This window comes from Podarcis filfolensis (genome assembly GCF_964270895.1).
Source record: "Podarcis filfolensis genome assembly, chromosome: Z".
NCBI lineage: Eukaryota > Metazoa > Chordata > Lepidosauria > Squamata > Lacertidae > Podarcis > Podarcis filfolensis.
The window spans coordinates 48,758,342-48,771,246 of record NC_139617.1 but is presented as its reverse complement, the minus strand read 5'-3'; the positions used below and the strand labels follow the sequence as shown (position 1 = coordinate 48,771,246).

The following is a 12,905-nucleotide window of genomic DNA, read 5'->3' as shown; positions in this document are numbered from 1 at the left end:
TCAGCAGGGTGCACCACTCTCCGCCCCATCACACACACACACACACCCCGAGGAGCACAGACCCCAGCTGGGAAAGGAACAGAACGATCTCTCAGTAAAAGGGGGCACAGCAGAACTGTGCCATTTTCCGAGGGGGAAAGTCCACTGAGAATTAATGAATGTTGCTAATTAGCAAGCGAGTAAACAAATTATTAAAACTGCCTCCCAGGAAGCCATTGCCACCACCACTGCTGCTGCTGCCTGGCTAAAATGTGCTCCCTCACAAGTGTGATTCAGACATGTTTCGTCAATGTTGCTGCAAGGTTTGGAGGAACCCTCTAAATCTCTTGAACAAGAACACTGCACTGCGTTGAATTCCACTTTTAAATTCTCCTTCCAGGTCTAAGCATTCAGCCCCCACGGAAGCCCCTTGCACAATCCGGTGGTTGTTTAGGGAAGGGAATCCAGAGGAGCCCTCCAAACATGGCCAAATAGTCTAGAGCAGGGCCCACCCTTACAATGCCCCCCAGATGCTGCTGCACTGCAACTCCCTTCATCCCCGGCCAAAAGCCCTGCAGGCTGGGCCTGACAGGAGCTGGAGTCAAGCACAACCCCTTCTCCTGGCATGGCAGGCTGGTCCCTAAGAAGGTGCCCCAAATGGAACTGGGCAGGGGGCAGCATGAATTGCCAGTGACTTTCAAATATTTAAATCAGAAAAGGAGGGGAAACAATTCCTCACCAGAGTTCCACACCATCGGAATCCCAAAACAATCAGAAGTCCCACTGCCAAAAGTGTTTCTGCCAAATGCAGAATGGTGATTAATACCCAGCTGCCTTAAGACCAGGTCAGACTATGTCCCTCGTTCACACACTGTGACACACCCCAGATAAGCGTTTTCCACGGAACTGCTTTGTTTCTCTTGCTCACTCTGCTCCTTCCCAATAGCACCAGGAAGAAACAAACCATGATCTCTGGCTTCAGCACTATGTCCAAACCATGGGCTAGGTGTTGTTTCACTGCTAAGGAACCACAATCTGCAGGCAAGGTTTGCTCTTGGCTTACAGACTGTGGTTTGTTGGGGGTGGAATGAGCAACGGTCCCTGGGTTGGGTGTAGTAGCACAAAGCCAGGGATAGCAGTTTGCTCTCTCTGTAGGCCAGCAGGCAGTCCACAAAGGCATCCTCTCCCGTGACATATAGACTGGCATCGTCTACCCAGGCTGGCAGTGGCTCTCAAGCCAAGATCTCTCCCATCGCTGTAACTGGAGATGCAACTGAGCTGAAATCTCTCCCCAGCTTTATGGATATTCCTAGCACATTATGACAACAATGAACTCAAACAAGAACAGCACGTACTAGAAAGTGGCATGGAAACACCTTACCCAAGCAATTGGCCATGGGTCCCACAGGGAAAACGCACCTCACCAGCTGTGGGTCTCTTCTCCCAAGTAACTAAGACATCTAACCTAAGCATGCTTATTTCCTCCTCCCTTGCAGTGCATCTTCCTTGTGTGTTGTGTCCTTTTATAATGTAAGCCTAATGGCAGGGAGGGCTCTGTTTTTTTATATGAATTGTGAGTTTCCTTGGGACCTCTTTATGGCCAAAGAGCAAGGTGAAAAATTGCCTCAAAATAAAAAGACTTTTCTACCATCAAGCATGTTTGTCAACAGCATAGCAGTCCTCAGCACTCTTATTGCTGTGTTGCAGCATTTAGAAATGGAGGTGATTTTAATGCATTATTTTAACCTTTTGTATATTTTTTTTTACCTTATTTATTTTTACTATATATTTTAATGTAACATTATATTTTGGTTGATGTCATTTCTTTAAATATTGTATTAGCATGTATATTCTTTTCTGCAGCTAATACAACCATGATGGTAATAGAATCAAAGAGATGGAAGGGACCCCTCAGGGTCATCTAGTCCAACCCCCTGCAAGGCAGGAGTCTTGCCCACAGCCGTCCCTGGGTGGGCTCAAACCACCAACCTTCCGGTTAACAGTGAGAATGACTGACCCATTGCGCCACCTGAGGACTATAAGCAACAATAAAAGCAAGCTTTTAGCAAGCTCTTCTTGGCACCACATTCTGCCCATAACTTAACCCAGTCGCTTATGCCCAAAACTTTCTTGAAGCTGCTGAATCATTTCCTTCCTCCAGCACCAGCTTCTTGCACACAGCCATTCAGAGATTAAGGGGGACAAAGCTGACCTCCTTTGCCAGTGACTCAATGTCCAGATCACACACAGGCACACAATAGGTGGATTCAAAGAAATGGGAGATTAACATCTAATGCGCTGGCTGGAAGCTGCCATGATGCCATGTCTACAGAAGGCTAGAAAAACATCCATGAAAATGAACATGATTGTGAAACTGTTTATATATACCTTCCTTCTCTCCACCCTTTTATTTTTGCTTGTTTACAAACTCTCCTGTGTTTAGTTTATAACTAAATATACCCATGTGAAGGGCCGGGATTACTGGAATTTGTCAAAGGCGATCGCCCTTACCTCACACAGCAGCAGGTCAATGATGTGGAAGACCATATAGAGGGGAAATTTTGCTGTGAACAGTGTGAGGAACCATTGGGATGCATACATGTGTGCTTCAAGGCTGATGTCCAGAAAGTGGTTGTAGAGGTCAGGAATGTACTCCTAAAAGAGAAGAAAAAGACAAAGGTTTGCCCCAAATAGCAATAAATAAACAACACAACCATCTTCTCATCTGCAAGATGCTGTTTAAGATGGAAGCACACCACGGACTCATAATACACCACAGAACATTTAAGTTTCCCATTAACGTAATTTAGAACGTTTAGGTCTCCTGGACATCAATGCCCCTAGGCAGCAACTGGCTTCAAAAAACACCCATTCTGGTGCATTAATGGTGGCAGCAGGGGAGGGGCAAGACCCATGACCCCAATGGCCTGCTGAAATGCCAAGATGCCGAAGGGCAGCCAGCTGCTGAAGGCTACTGCAAACGACCTGGCAAGGAAATTTTCACTTGTCTGGCATTGTAGAAACACGGGGATTCAGGCATGTGAGCCTGCTCAAACTGTAAAGTGCTAATCAGAGGCCCTGCCACAAATTCCTTCATCACTGGAGATGTGGTGGGTGGACACGTGGTGGGGGGGGGGCTACTCCACTGTGGCACCAAAACTGTGCAACGGCCTCCCGCGTGTGCTTCCCCACTCCAGCTGCATCTCCAGCGGCTTTCAGATGTGGAGCAAATAAATTCTTTTTCTAAGGGGTCAATCGGATGGCTGCTGGCAAAATGTAGACAAGTCTGTTACCTACAGGGTAACTTTAGTAAAAAACAAAATTACAGCCCCGCCCCCCCCAGCAAAAACAACTGCCAAGGGGGTCTTTTTTACAAAACCTAAACCTAAATGAATTGAGGAACTTTGCAATCTTAAATTTTGACAATCTATATTTTAATTTATTCTTGGATTCTTATTACTGTTTTTGGTGACTAGTACTGCAATGGTCTTTGCCTAACAGACAATACAAATCTGACTAAGCATTTTCACTTAATGAATTCTTGGGTTGTCGTATCAAATATTATTATTATTATTATTATTATTATTATTATTATTATTATTAAGAAATTCCACTGCTTCTCTTCTATCGTTATGCATTTATTTATTTATTCATTCATTCAATGTTACACTATATTTAGAGTGTGGCTCTTTTGAACAATTCACAAGAAGCTTCAAGTATACTTGGTAGAAGAACAACAATTTAAAAAGAAAAAGGAAAGAAATTGAAGGGGAGAGGATAAAGGCATGCTATTCCAGGGCTGGGGGAAGCTGTGCTGCACTCCAGATGTTGCTAGACTCCAACTCCCAGCATGGTCAGTAGGCAGGGATGATGGGAGCTGCAGTCCAGCAGTGAGGATCACAGGAGCCACCCCACTCTCCCTGCCACTGTGCTACACACGCTGATGCGATAGTCGTGGGAAGAAGAAAATGGCCAAGGGAAGAATGGGGCACAGCTTGTCACACAGTTAAAGGCCATGTGGCCACCGCTCACCCAGGCCACCACTGTGAGCATCACCTCTGGACTTCACCTTGCAAAGAGCATCACTCTCTCGGATGAAACCCCGCCCCCTGTCAAATCTCGGTCTCCGGGGACAGCCAGCACCCCTTACCTGCATGAGTCGCTCCAACTGATAAAACTTGCAGTGCAAATCTTCAAAATTCTGTTTGAAAAGCTCCCTGAGTCCGTAGTCAAACATGATTTTGACCAGAACACTAAACGCCTGTTCTTCAGGCATCTGTCAAAGACAAAGAACAAAACCGGCTGTCATTTTTAAAAGGGGGTGGGGTGTGGGGTGGGGAGCTAAACATGATAATCTAACTTCTTCCTTCAGTCTTTCCTACCAGTATGTTGAGAGAACCACCTTACTTTATAGGCAGCCAAACGTGGGCCACAATTACACCCTATTTTTAAAGCACTATACCTAAGGGTTGCCATATTTCAAAAAGTGAAAATCCAGACACAAAAGTTGCTGAGTTTTTTTTCTTCAAAGTTGCTAAACTTTTTTTGCCAGATCACAAAAAAAGAAATAAAAGGAAGAAAAGGAAGTTTTTGAGCTACTTTTAAGGAAAATTTCCAAAATCTACACTTCCAACATGCAAGTCTGGCTTTTCCTGGACATTTAAGCTATCCCACCCAGACACTGCTGGGAAATTTTGGACGCACGGCAGTCCTAACTATACCACTTTAAACATCCATTCTGGGAGCTGCAGTTTGTTAGGGGTGTCAAGAGCTATTAGAAGACCCCCATTTTTCTCACAGGGCTAAGGCTCCCAGAATAGTTTAACAATCAAGCCCTCTTCCCAGGGAACTCTGAGAATTGTAGCTCTGGATTGCAGGGTCTCCTAACAACTCTCACCACCTTTAGCAAACCACAGCTTCCGTAATTACTTTGAGGAAGCCATGACCGTTTAAAAGTGGTAAAGGTGTGCTTTAAATGTATGGTGTGAATGTGGCCCTACTCTACTCCCACAAGGAAAAGGCAGGAGATTATTGCTCATTCTTTCTGCCACCAATGAACCGTAAACCACCACAGGTTGTGTGAGAATATGACAGCAAGGGAAGGTTTAGCAGCAGTTCAGCAGAAAATGAGGGGTAAACTGATGGTGTCATATCTACTCATAGGAACGCAAGAGCCCTGCATCTGGTATTAGGAGACACCCTCCCTCCAACAGCGAAGGTGGAGCACAGCAATCATGGCTAGAACCCACTAGTAGCCTTATCCACACCATGCCAGTCTTAAGGGCGCTCTGGAAAAGTCTGTCATCTTCCCTTGCTCAAAAACTCACCCTGTTTTCCCACAGCAATGAAGGTTCACGTTCTGGGCCACGTCAACTGGGCCTTTTACAAGTTGAGGGGAGAACAGCTTTAAAAAAAAGGTAAAGGATCTCTGGACAGTTAAGTCCAGTCAAAGGTGACCATGGGGTTGTGGCACTCATCTCGCTTTCAAGCCAAGGGAGCCAGTATTTGTCCACAGACAGCTTTCCAGGTCATATGGCCGGCAGGACTAAACAGCTTCTGGCACAATGGAACACTGTGGTGGAAGCGAGAGCGCATGGAAACACCGTTTACCTTCCTGCCACAGCGATACCTATTTTATCTACTTGCACTGGCCTGCTTTCAAACTGCTAGGTTGGCAGAAACTGGGACAAAGCCCGGTGACGCGGATCTGAACTGCCGACTTTCCAATCAGCAAGCCCAAAGGCTCAGTGGTTTAGATCACAGTGCCAATTGTGTCCCTACTGAGGGGGAAATAAAACTGTTGCAAAGAGGGAGTTTGTGGTGCTTTTGAAGAATGCACCAGAAGGCTCATGCACACCTCATGAACATTTGAGAGGTGCACTCATGGAAGTCCAAGACCTCTATCCCAGGGCCCAGGAAAGCCACCCATTTTGAATGTTATTTTCAGCTTCTGCTGCTCTGCAGGCTTTCCTCTCCTAAAGACAAGCAGGTATCACAATTCAAAGGCTTACATCTCCGGACTGGGATTTAAGCTCTTAAAAACCCATCACAATCTTCCAAAAGCAACCTCAGAAGCAATTCTAAGATCCAATTTAAGCACAATTTCATCTTCATTTCTTATGAATTGCACAGCTAATGCCTGCATTGCCTGTGGCAAGGCGAAGAACCGCTAAATTCATTATTCTGCGAGGCCTCAAGTTTTCACAGTGAATATTGGGAGATGCTGTTCAATTACAACAAAACCACCCTTATGACTGGTGTTCAGAATATCTTTCTACAACTTTCTTGTGTCATGCGGCGGGGGGGGAGAAATACTTTCCTCTCAAACTGACAGGAAGTCTGGTTTTCAGAGACACACCAAGTCTCTTTATATTTAGTATAAGATGGTGGTACAGCCATCATTCAAATAAGCTGAAGGGTTGCTGGGGGGGGGGTATTTTAAAAAAATGAAAAGGAGCCTGCTGTGGATCAGAACAACAAATGGGCCTGGAAGTTCTGCAGAATGTCATTCAGTAACTGACAGCAGAGATAGCTAGTTTGAGGAAGCGGGGAGAGAGCAGAGAAAGAGAACCAACAACATGAATGTGGTTTAAAAATAACTTCTAGCAGCAGAAAGGGAATTAAGGGTGTCAGAGAGAAGTAACTGCAAAAAATGCTCAGCACTTCTGCATAAGCAACTGCTGGAGTGGGGTGGACAGCCAGGGAAATGAAGCGAGACAGGGCAGGCATCCCTGGTGGTATTCTGAGCTGGCTGTTTCCAAGAAACAAGAGAAAACTTGCAACCAGTACCCGAAGGGGTCATCCAGACAACTCCTTTTGAATAGACTGTCCAAGATTTCCCCGTGGTGGACTCCGCACAGACCGGTTAGCCCCTCAAAGGCCCACATAACCTCTGATGTGTTAAGAGAGGGAAAGAAAAGATATTCAGCCTTGGGAGTGGATGGTCATCTTAAACTACAAAGCCCGCCCTCCCCCCAGCTTTTATCTGACACCTGCAAGAGACTGTAGCCTCCCTTTAAGCCTTTCTACAAAGCTCATTTAGTCAGAGGCCACTGGTGAGATGTGGAAATCAGTCCGGCCAGGCACCAGAAGAAACCTGTGGCCCAGAGCCCAAGCTGGTCCCAGGTGGACTTCGAACTGAGCAGCCTGGTAACCTGACTTGACTCCTCGACTGACAAAAGCAGGAAAAGAACATGCCACCCATCTTCCTGGTAAATGCACAGGATTTATGACACTTGGACCTGTACCAAAATGCTGCACTGTGGAGTGCTTGTGCTCAGGGTGCCAACCAGCCAGCCATGCCCTTTGCCAGGATACTCCATTCAAACACCAACAGATTTCCTGAATGCCCATCCTACTGTCAGGGACTGGGCAGAAGAGGAGGAGGAATAGTGGACCTTCCAGAGAAGAGGAGGACAGTAGAGATTTACAACAGTGGGTTGAGGGAGGTCACAGCTCAGAGGCTGCAGAAGGGAGAAGCTGGGAAATATTGGGAGAGGAACAGGAAGAAGCAGCAGCACCATGGGAGAGGCAGCCGACAGACTCAGTGTATTTAGAAAGCATTCCAGACACACACACCCAAACCCGGTGGGCATTGAAAGTAGGAGAACAGAAATCCCAGAGGCAGAAAGCACAGATCAGCCAACGTAGGGATGGCGTATAATGGGAGAGATGGAGGGGGTGGGGTTTCACTGGGAGCAGCTTTTCTAAGACTCTCTCTGTGAATATTGAATAAAAGACTTGGTAAGAACTCTCCTTGATATCCATCCCTGGCAGCCTACCGTAGGGGGAATCGGATTCCCTGGAACCTGACACCTACCACCCAGATTCTGCAGCCAACGAGCATGCTCAGTCCTTATTGGACTATTTTAAAAGTTTCTTTCCCCCCGCTGTGTGTTTCTCCTTTTCCTACTTCTACAAACCTTGGGCTGCTCCTCCCCACCAGCAAGCATTCTCCCTATCTCAATTTGGGCTGCAAATCTGCCCTAACTCTGCACCCAAGTTCACTATTAGCACGTACGAAGAATGAAAAATTTCGGTTCTGTAACATCTCTAGAAGAGACAGCATCCATGTATGGAGCAACTGTTTCTGGATGTGAGGAAGTTTTGGGATCTTCACAATGAATCCACCTGCATTACTGCTCAACAACATAAAGAAAAACAAGAAACCAACAGGCAGCCTGGATGGTGTTTGGATTTGTTAACAACCTGATCCAACAGAGCTCTTCTGTCTGTTCTTACATATAAATTATACGTACAATTAATTACATATACATATAAACTATAGGATAATTGTCCTGGTTTTGATGATATAAAAATCACTAGACCTGCAGTGATTCATTGCTAGTTGTTGGTTAGGTAACTGCTGCAATCTTTGGTTTGTGGGCACGTAAGCAGGCTTTAATGTATGTTTCAGCAAACAGCATCAAAGGCGATTTAGACATTTAAAAGGGGGAAAGGGAACAAAGGGTGACATTACATTCAAGGAAACCAATACAAGACACAGAACATACATGGATGGGTCACATACCAGGGTCTCCTAAACTCTCGGGCACATTTGCCCATCCTCCTGCCAGGTTCAAAGTGCTCACAGATTCTGATTAATTAAACAGGTCTTGGGCAGGGAGGGAGGCGGGGAAGGCAGAGCAAAGGGAGATTGGATTGTGCCTGAGTGCCGCAGAGGACCTCCCACCCCACTCTTTGGAACGTTCTTGCACAGGGCCCTCTCTCAGGTAGCAAAGAGGAACTCACGTGTAGAAGCAGCACAGCAGCAAGGAATGACTGGCCCTGGCAGTAGCCAATCTCTTCATCGTAGACAGAATAGGCCTGGAAGAAGAATCAGGAAACGGTCAAGACTTCAACAACACAAGATGCCCCACCTGAATGATTGCTTGCTTGCATTTATAGCCTGCATTCCCTCCAAGGAGCTCATAGTTCTCCCCCCCACTTTATCCCCACAACAACCTGTGAGGTAGGTTAGGTTGAAAGGAAGTGATTGGCCCAAGGGAACCTAGTGTGCTTCATGGCCGAGTGGGGGGGATTTGAACCCTGGTCTCCCAGGTCCTAGTCTGACACTATAACCACTACACCACCACCACTGGCTTGGCCACAACCACCCCTACTCCATTCAAAACAGCTTCCCAGCTTCAGTGTGCATCTGTATATTATGGCACACATAATGTATATTTGTTGCACAGCAAGAGTGTTGCTGTGGCAAGGGGCAGGTTATGAAGGTCACCACCTTCTGGCTGAAAACAAGGGCTGCCTCCGTCTCAGCCATCCAGAGAACCAACCTTGTGCCAATCACACAATCTGTCTGCACGTGGAATAGCCTGCTTTGTCCCTCAGCACAGAAAGGGCTGACAAAGGGAACTTGGAGCAAGTCAGTGAAGGCTGTTAAGGAGGCAATTTGGGGCAAGGGGGCGCTTATCCTGACCAGGATTTCACAAGAGTCACAAGAAAAGCGAAAGGTCTGCAGGGGATCTGCCCACCAAAGCCTTGGGCTCCCTGGCCTTTTGCAGGCAGGGAGCCCAGCACACCTAGCAAAAGGGGCATAATTTCACCTTGATGGCATTTTAGAGAGAGAGAGTAGAAAGCTAAGTCCTGGGCTAGGATCTTGGTTCACTGAGCTGCAAGGATGGGGGTGAGAGTGGGGCTGAAGCATAAATGCACACCGTGGGGATCTGGTGTGCATATCCAACTCTCCCAAAATAAGCCAGAGCATGTTTGAGACCCAAAGTATTTTATGCAGGGATAATAACATAAAAACAAATCTTTCAAGCTGTGCCGTTAAGTCTTTGATTTGAATATCAATTATACACAGGGAGCGGATAGGAAGCTGCTTGCTCCAGTCCTTGGTCCGCGTCCCACGCAGAGCTCATCCTTTTTAATGGTGTACTTTGTCAGAGAGCTTAGGAGGTGGCCAGGAAGCCAAGCTGCTTTCCTAGGCCAAACAGTCTCTGGAGGAGGAGCAGGTAGCAATGGCAGCTTTCTAAATGCCAGGTTCAAAGAGCCGGATCCTCCGGTCAAGCAAGGTAAAGGGATCAAACCAGAGTGCGGACATTTTTTATTTTAACCTGCTAACTGCCTCCTGCATTTTAATGAGTGGCTTGAATGTGTTTGTGGTTTGCCTTATAATGCAAATGAGGAGCTGATTAATTTTCCAGAGTGTTAGAGAGGAGCAAAGATCCTTTTGCTGAGACTTCCTTTGCTCTCTGCCACACGAAAAGAAATACAGCAGCCGCTCCAGTTGATGCAAGGAGCCCAGAAGATCTGGGAATGCCCTTTGAGGCAAAAGGCTGACTTGCCCAGGCATCCACGAGCACAAACTGACCCACCTTGTGCCCTCTGGATAATTCTGGACTACAATCCCAGTAAGGCTAAATTAGCAGGCACAACAGGCAATATGTTTCAACAATCTTTTTGCTGGGGGTGTTTAGCCTGGAGAAGAGAAGACTGAGAGGGGATAGGATAGCCATCTTCAAATATCTGAAGGGCTGACACATGGAAGACAGAATAAGCTTGTTTTCTGCTGCTCCAGAGGGTGGGGCCCAAGACAATGAATTCTAATGACAAGAAATGAAATCCCAACCAAATGATAGGAAGAACTTTCTGATGGTAAGAGGTGTTTGACATGGAATAGGCTACCTCAGAAGGTGACAGATTCTCCCTCGATGGAGGTTTATAACCAGAGATTGGAAGGTCACCTGCTGGTATCTAGCTGTGATACTTGTAATGCAGGAGGCTGGGCTAGAGGACCTTTGAGGGTACCAACCCCACAATTCTATTATCAACACTACCATCTCACACTTGGAGGTGCTTGCACAACGAAGAACCCAGGGCTAACCTGGCCTAGCACATTTATTCCCACAAGGAAGCTCCACCATCCTGGTCCACAAGTGAGCCAAGATAGCATCCCGGTCAGGGTACCTTGCATATTTTGTACAGGGAGTCCTGGCCATCGCCCCCAGTGTCCTTGAAGTAGTCATGGGCAGGGAACGTCCGGTTGATGTCGCGTGTGATAGCACTGTCCTGGGGAGACTCCTGCAAAGCCAAGGAGAGAGAAATTGGGGGAGACTGTTAAGCCCCAGAATTATGGGTGTGGTTGCAGCTACAATAAGATGCTGGGGGCGGGGGCAGGAGCGTGAATCAGAGATAGCATTTTCCAATTTAAAAGTGAGAGGGCACATGTAAGAGAAAGGCGCTGTCAATTCACACTCTCATTAAGATTCTTCATTTCTACATGAAAATCCAGTGCAGAGGAGGAATCTACAGGAGGCAAAGGATGACCTTAAGCATTAGTAGGAGTCAAGGGAGAGAAAATAAAAGCTCAAGGTGCCATATTCCCCCCACCCACCCCTTTCTGGGTACTATTCCAGCTCTAGACACAGGCTACTCAGGCACCAGCTACCGAGGTTTCCTGGTCCTGCTTAGTATCAAGATTTCTGCAGACTACTCAATGGAACCAGTTGTGGGAGAAGGGGAGAAAAGAATCACCTTCCCTTGCAGAGTCAGAGTGCCACATTTAAATCGATAAAAGAAAACAGACTCCCATTTTCTGTGCATAGTTTATGGAAGGTTAACCAAGTTTCTTACCTCTTTCACCCAGGAAGTTGTAGGAACACAGGAGGGTGCCATACACTGAGTCAGATCACAGATCCATCTGGCTCAGTACTGACTGGCAGCAATGGCCCTGCAGAGTTTCATGCAGGGATCTCCCTCAGTCAGGAATTGCAATGGAGATGCTTCTCACCTCCCTCCCATTCCTCAGAGAGCATCCCACCAGTAATTATTATCACTGTTTATTAGATTTGTATACCGCCCTTCATCCGTAGATCTCAGAGTCGTTCACACACCTTGTACATTTTATACCATCCAACAACCTGTTATGTTTGCATGGTGAGCAGCTTCCATCATCAGCTCTGCACGGATTCACACAGAGGCTCTAGTTTCACTGCAGACTCTCGAAGCCCAAAGCACAGCATTATTCTCCAAGTTCTGAGCCTGACAGGTGATGGGTGGTGACTACTTTGCACAAGCCGCCTGTCCTCCTTCTCCAATGGGCTCAGCTGGCACTTGCAGGCAGAGTCGTGGCCATTTCATTGAACTCAAAACTGCACTGGCTACAAGAGCCACAATGCATTGCAGAATTCTCACCAGGAAAACTCCCTACTTACTTTTTCTTCAAATGAAGCTTCTATTCTTCAAGGTTTCAGAAACAACATAGGCAACGTTTCGTAAAATAACAGACCAGTAGGGAGGCGAGCAGGATTTCTGCTGATGGGTCGTGTCAGCATAGGAAGCTTATACCTGGCTAAACTGTTTGCCCCTCTAGACTAGTGCTGTTTACTCTGACTGGCAATAGCTCTCCAGGCAGCAAGAGAATTTCCCCATCACTTATTATCTGACCCCTTTAGCTGGAAATGCAGGCAGCTGAATCAGGGATGTTTGCACTTGCACTGCTCTTCAGAACTCCCTCCCTCCCAAAAAAAAACCCCACTATAAGAAGAAAAATTAATTCTGCAAAAAAATCTGTGCAGACCTGCCAATCTGGTCCTGAACTTATTTATTTAAGTGTGCTTACTAGTGTCCTGCTTGGTGGGAAATTTGAACATGGTGGAAACCTGCCCCCCCGCAAGCATTATGCCACGCTGGCCTTCCCAAATTAAAAACCAAACAATATTTGTGGTACCTTGCTCTCAATTAACACCCTAACAATGCAATTACTGTGTATCTGAGTCTTTAAGGTGGAGTTTGCTTGAAGCACAGAACCAGGTAAGCAAAGCTTGCAAAAGGACAACCACAATTATTGTAGACAATCGCCTATCCCCAATGTGTTACTTTAAGCAGAAGCGAATTGTGGAAGCTTTCGAATGGTACTGGCGGGCGGGGGCACGGAAAACCCCTCTAGAAAAAAGGCGCGATAC

The 12,905-nt window shown here is 46.6% G+C and overlaps 2 protein-coding genes across 5 annotated transcripts in view; one reads left to right on the top strand and one right to left on the bottom strand.

The window, feature by feature from the left end:
• STRBP (spermatid perinuclear RNA binding protein) overlaps positions 1-2,684 on the top strand; it is a 139,537-nt gene extending 136,853 nt beyond the window's left edge. The window contains exon 17 of one of the 2 annotated variants that reach the window (XM_083597301.1): positions 1,843-2,684. In XM_083597301.1, the coding sequence (XP_083453427.1) occupies positions 1,843-1,904 (62 nt within the window). In that variant the 3' untranslated portion in view covers positions 1,905-2,684. The remainder of the gene's footprint in view (positions 1-1,842) is intronic. The other variant, XM_083597300.1, reaches the window with a different exon arrangement.
• The window catches only part of RABGAP1 (RAB GTPase activating protein 1), a 93,377-nt gene that overhangs the window by 10,261 nt on the left and 70,211 nt on the right, over positions 1-12,905 (bottom strand). For all 3 annotated transcript variants that reach the window (XM_083597240.1, XM_083597241.1, XM_083597242.1), the window contains 4 exons: positions 10,909-11,022; positions 8,731-8,805; positions 4,130-4,255; positions 2,491-2,634 (listed from right to left, as the gene is read on the bottom strand). In XM_083597240.1, the coding sequence (XP_083453366.1) occupies positions 2,491-2,634; positions 4,130-4,255; positions 8,731-8,805; positions 10,909-11,022 (459 nt within the window). The remainder of the gene's footprint in view (positions 1-2,490; positions 2,635-4,129; positions 4,256-8,730; positions 8,806-10,908; positions 11,023-12,905) is intronic.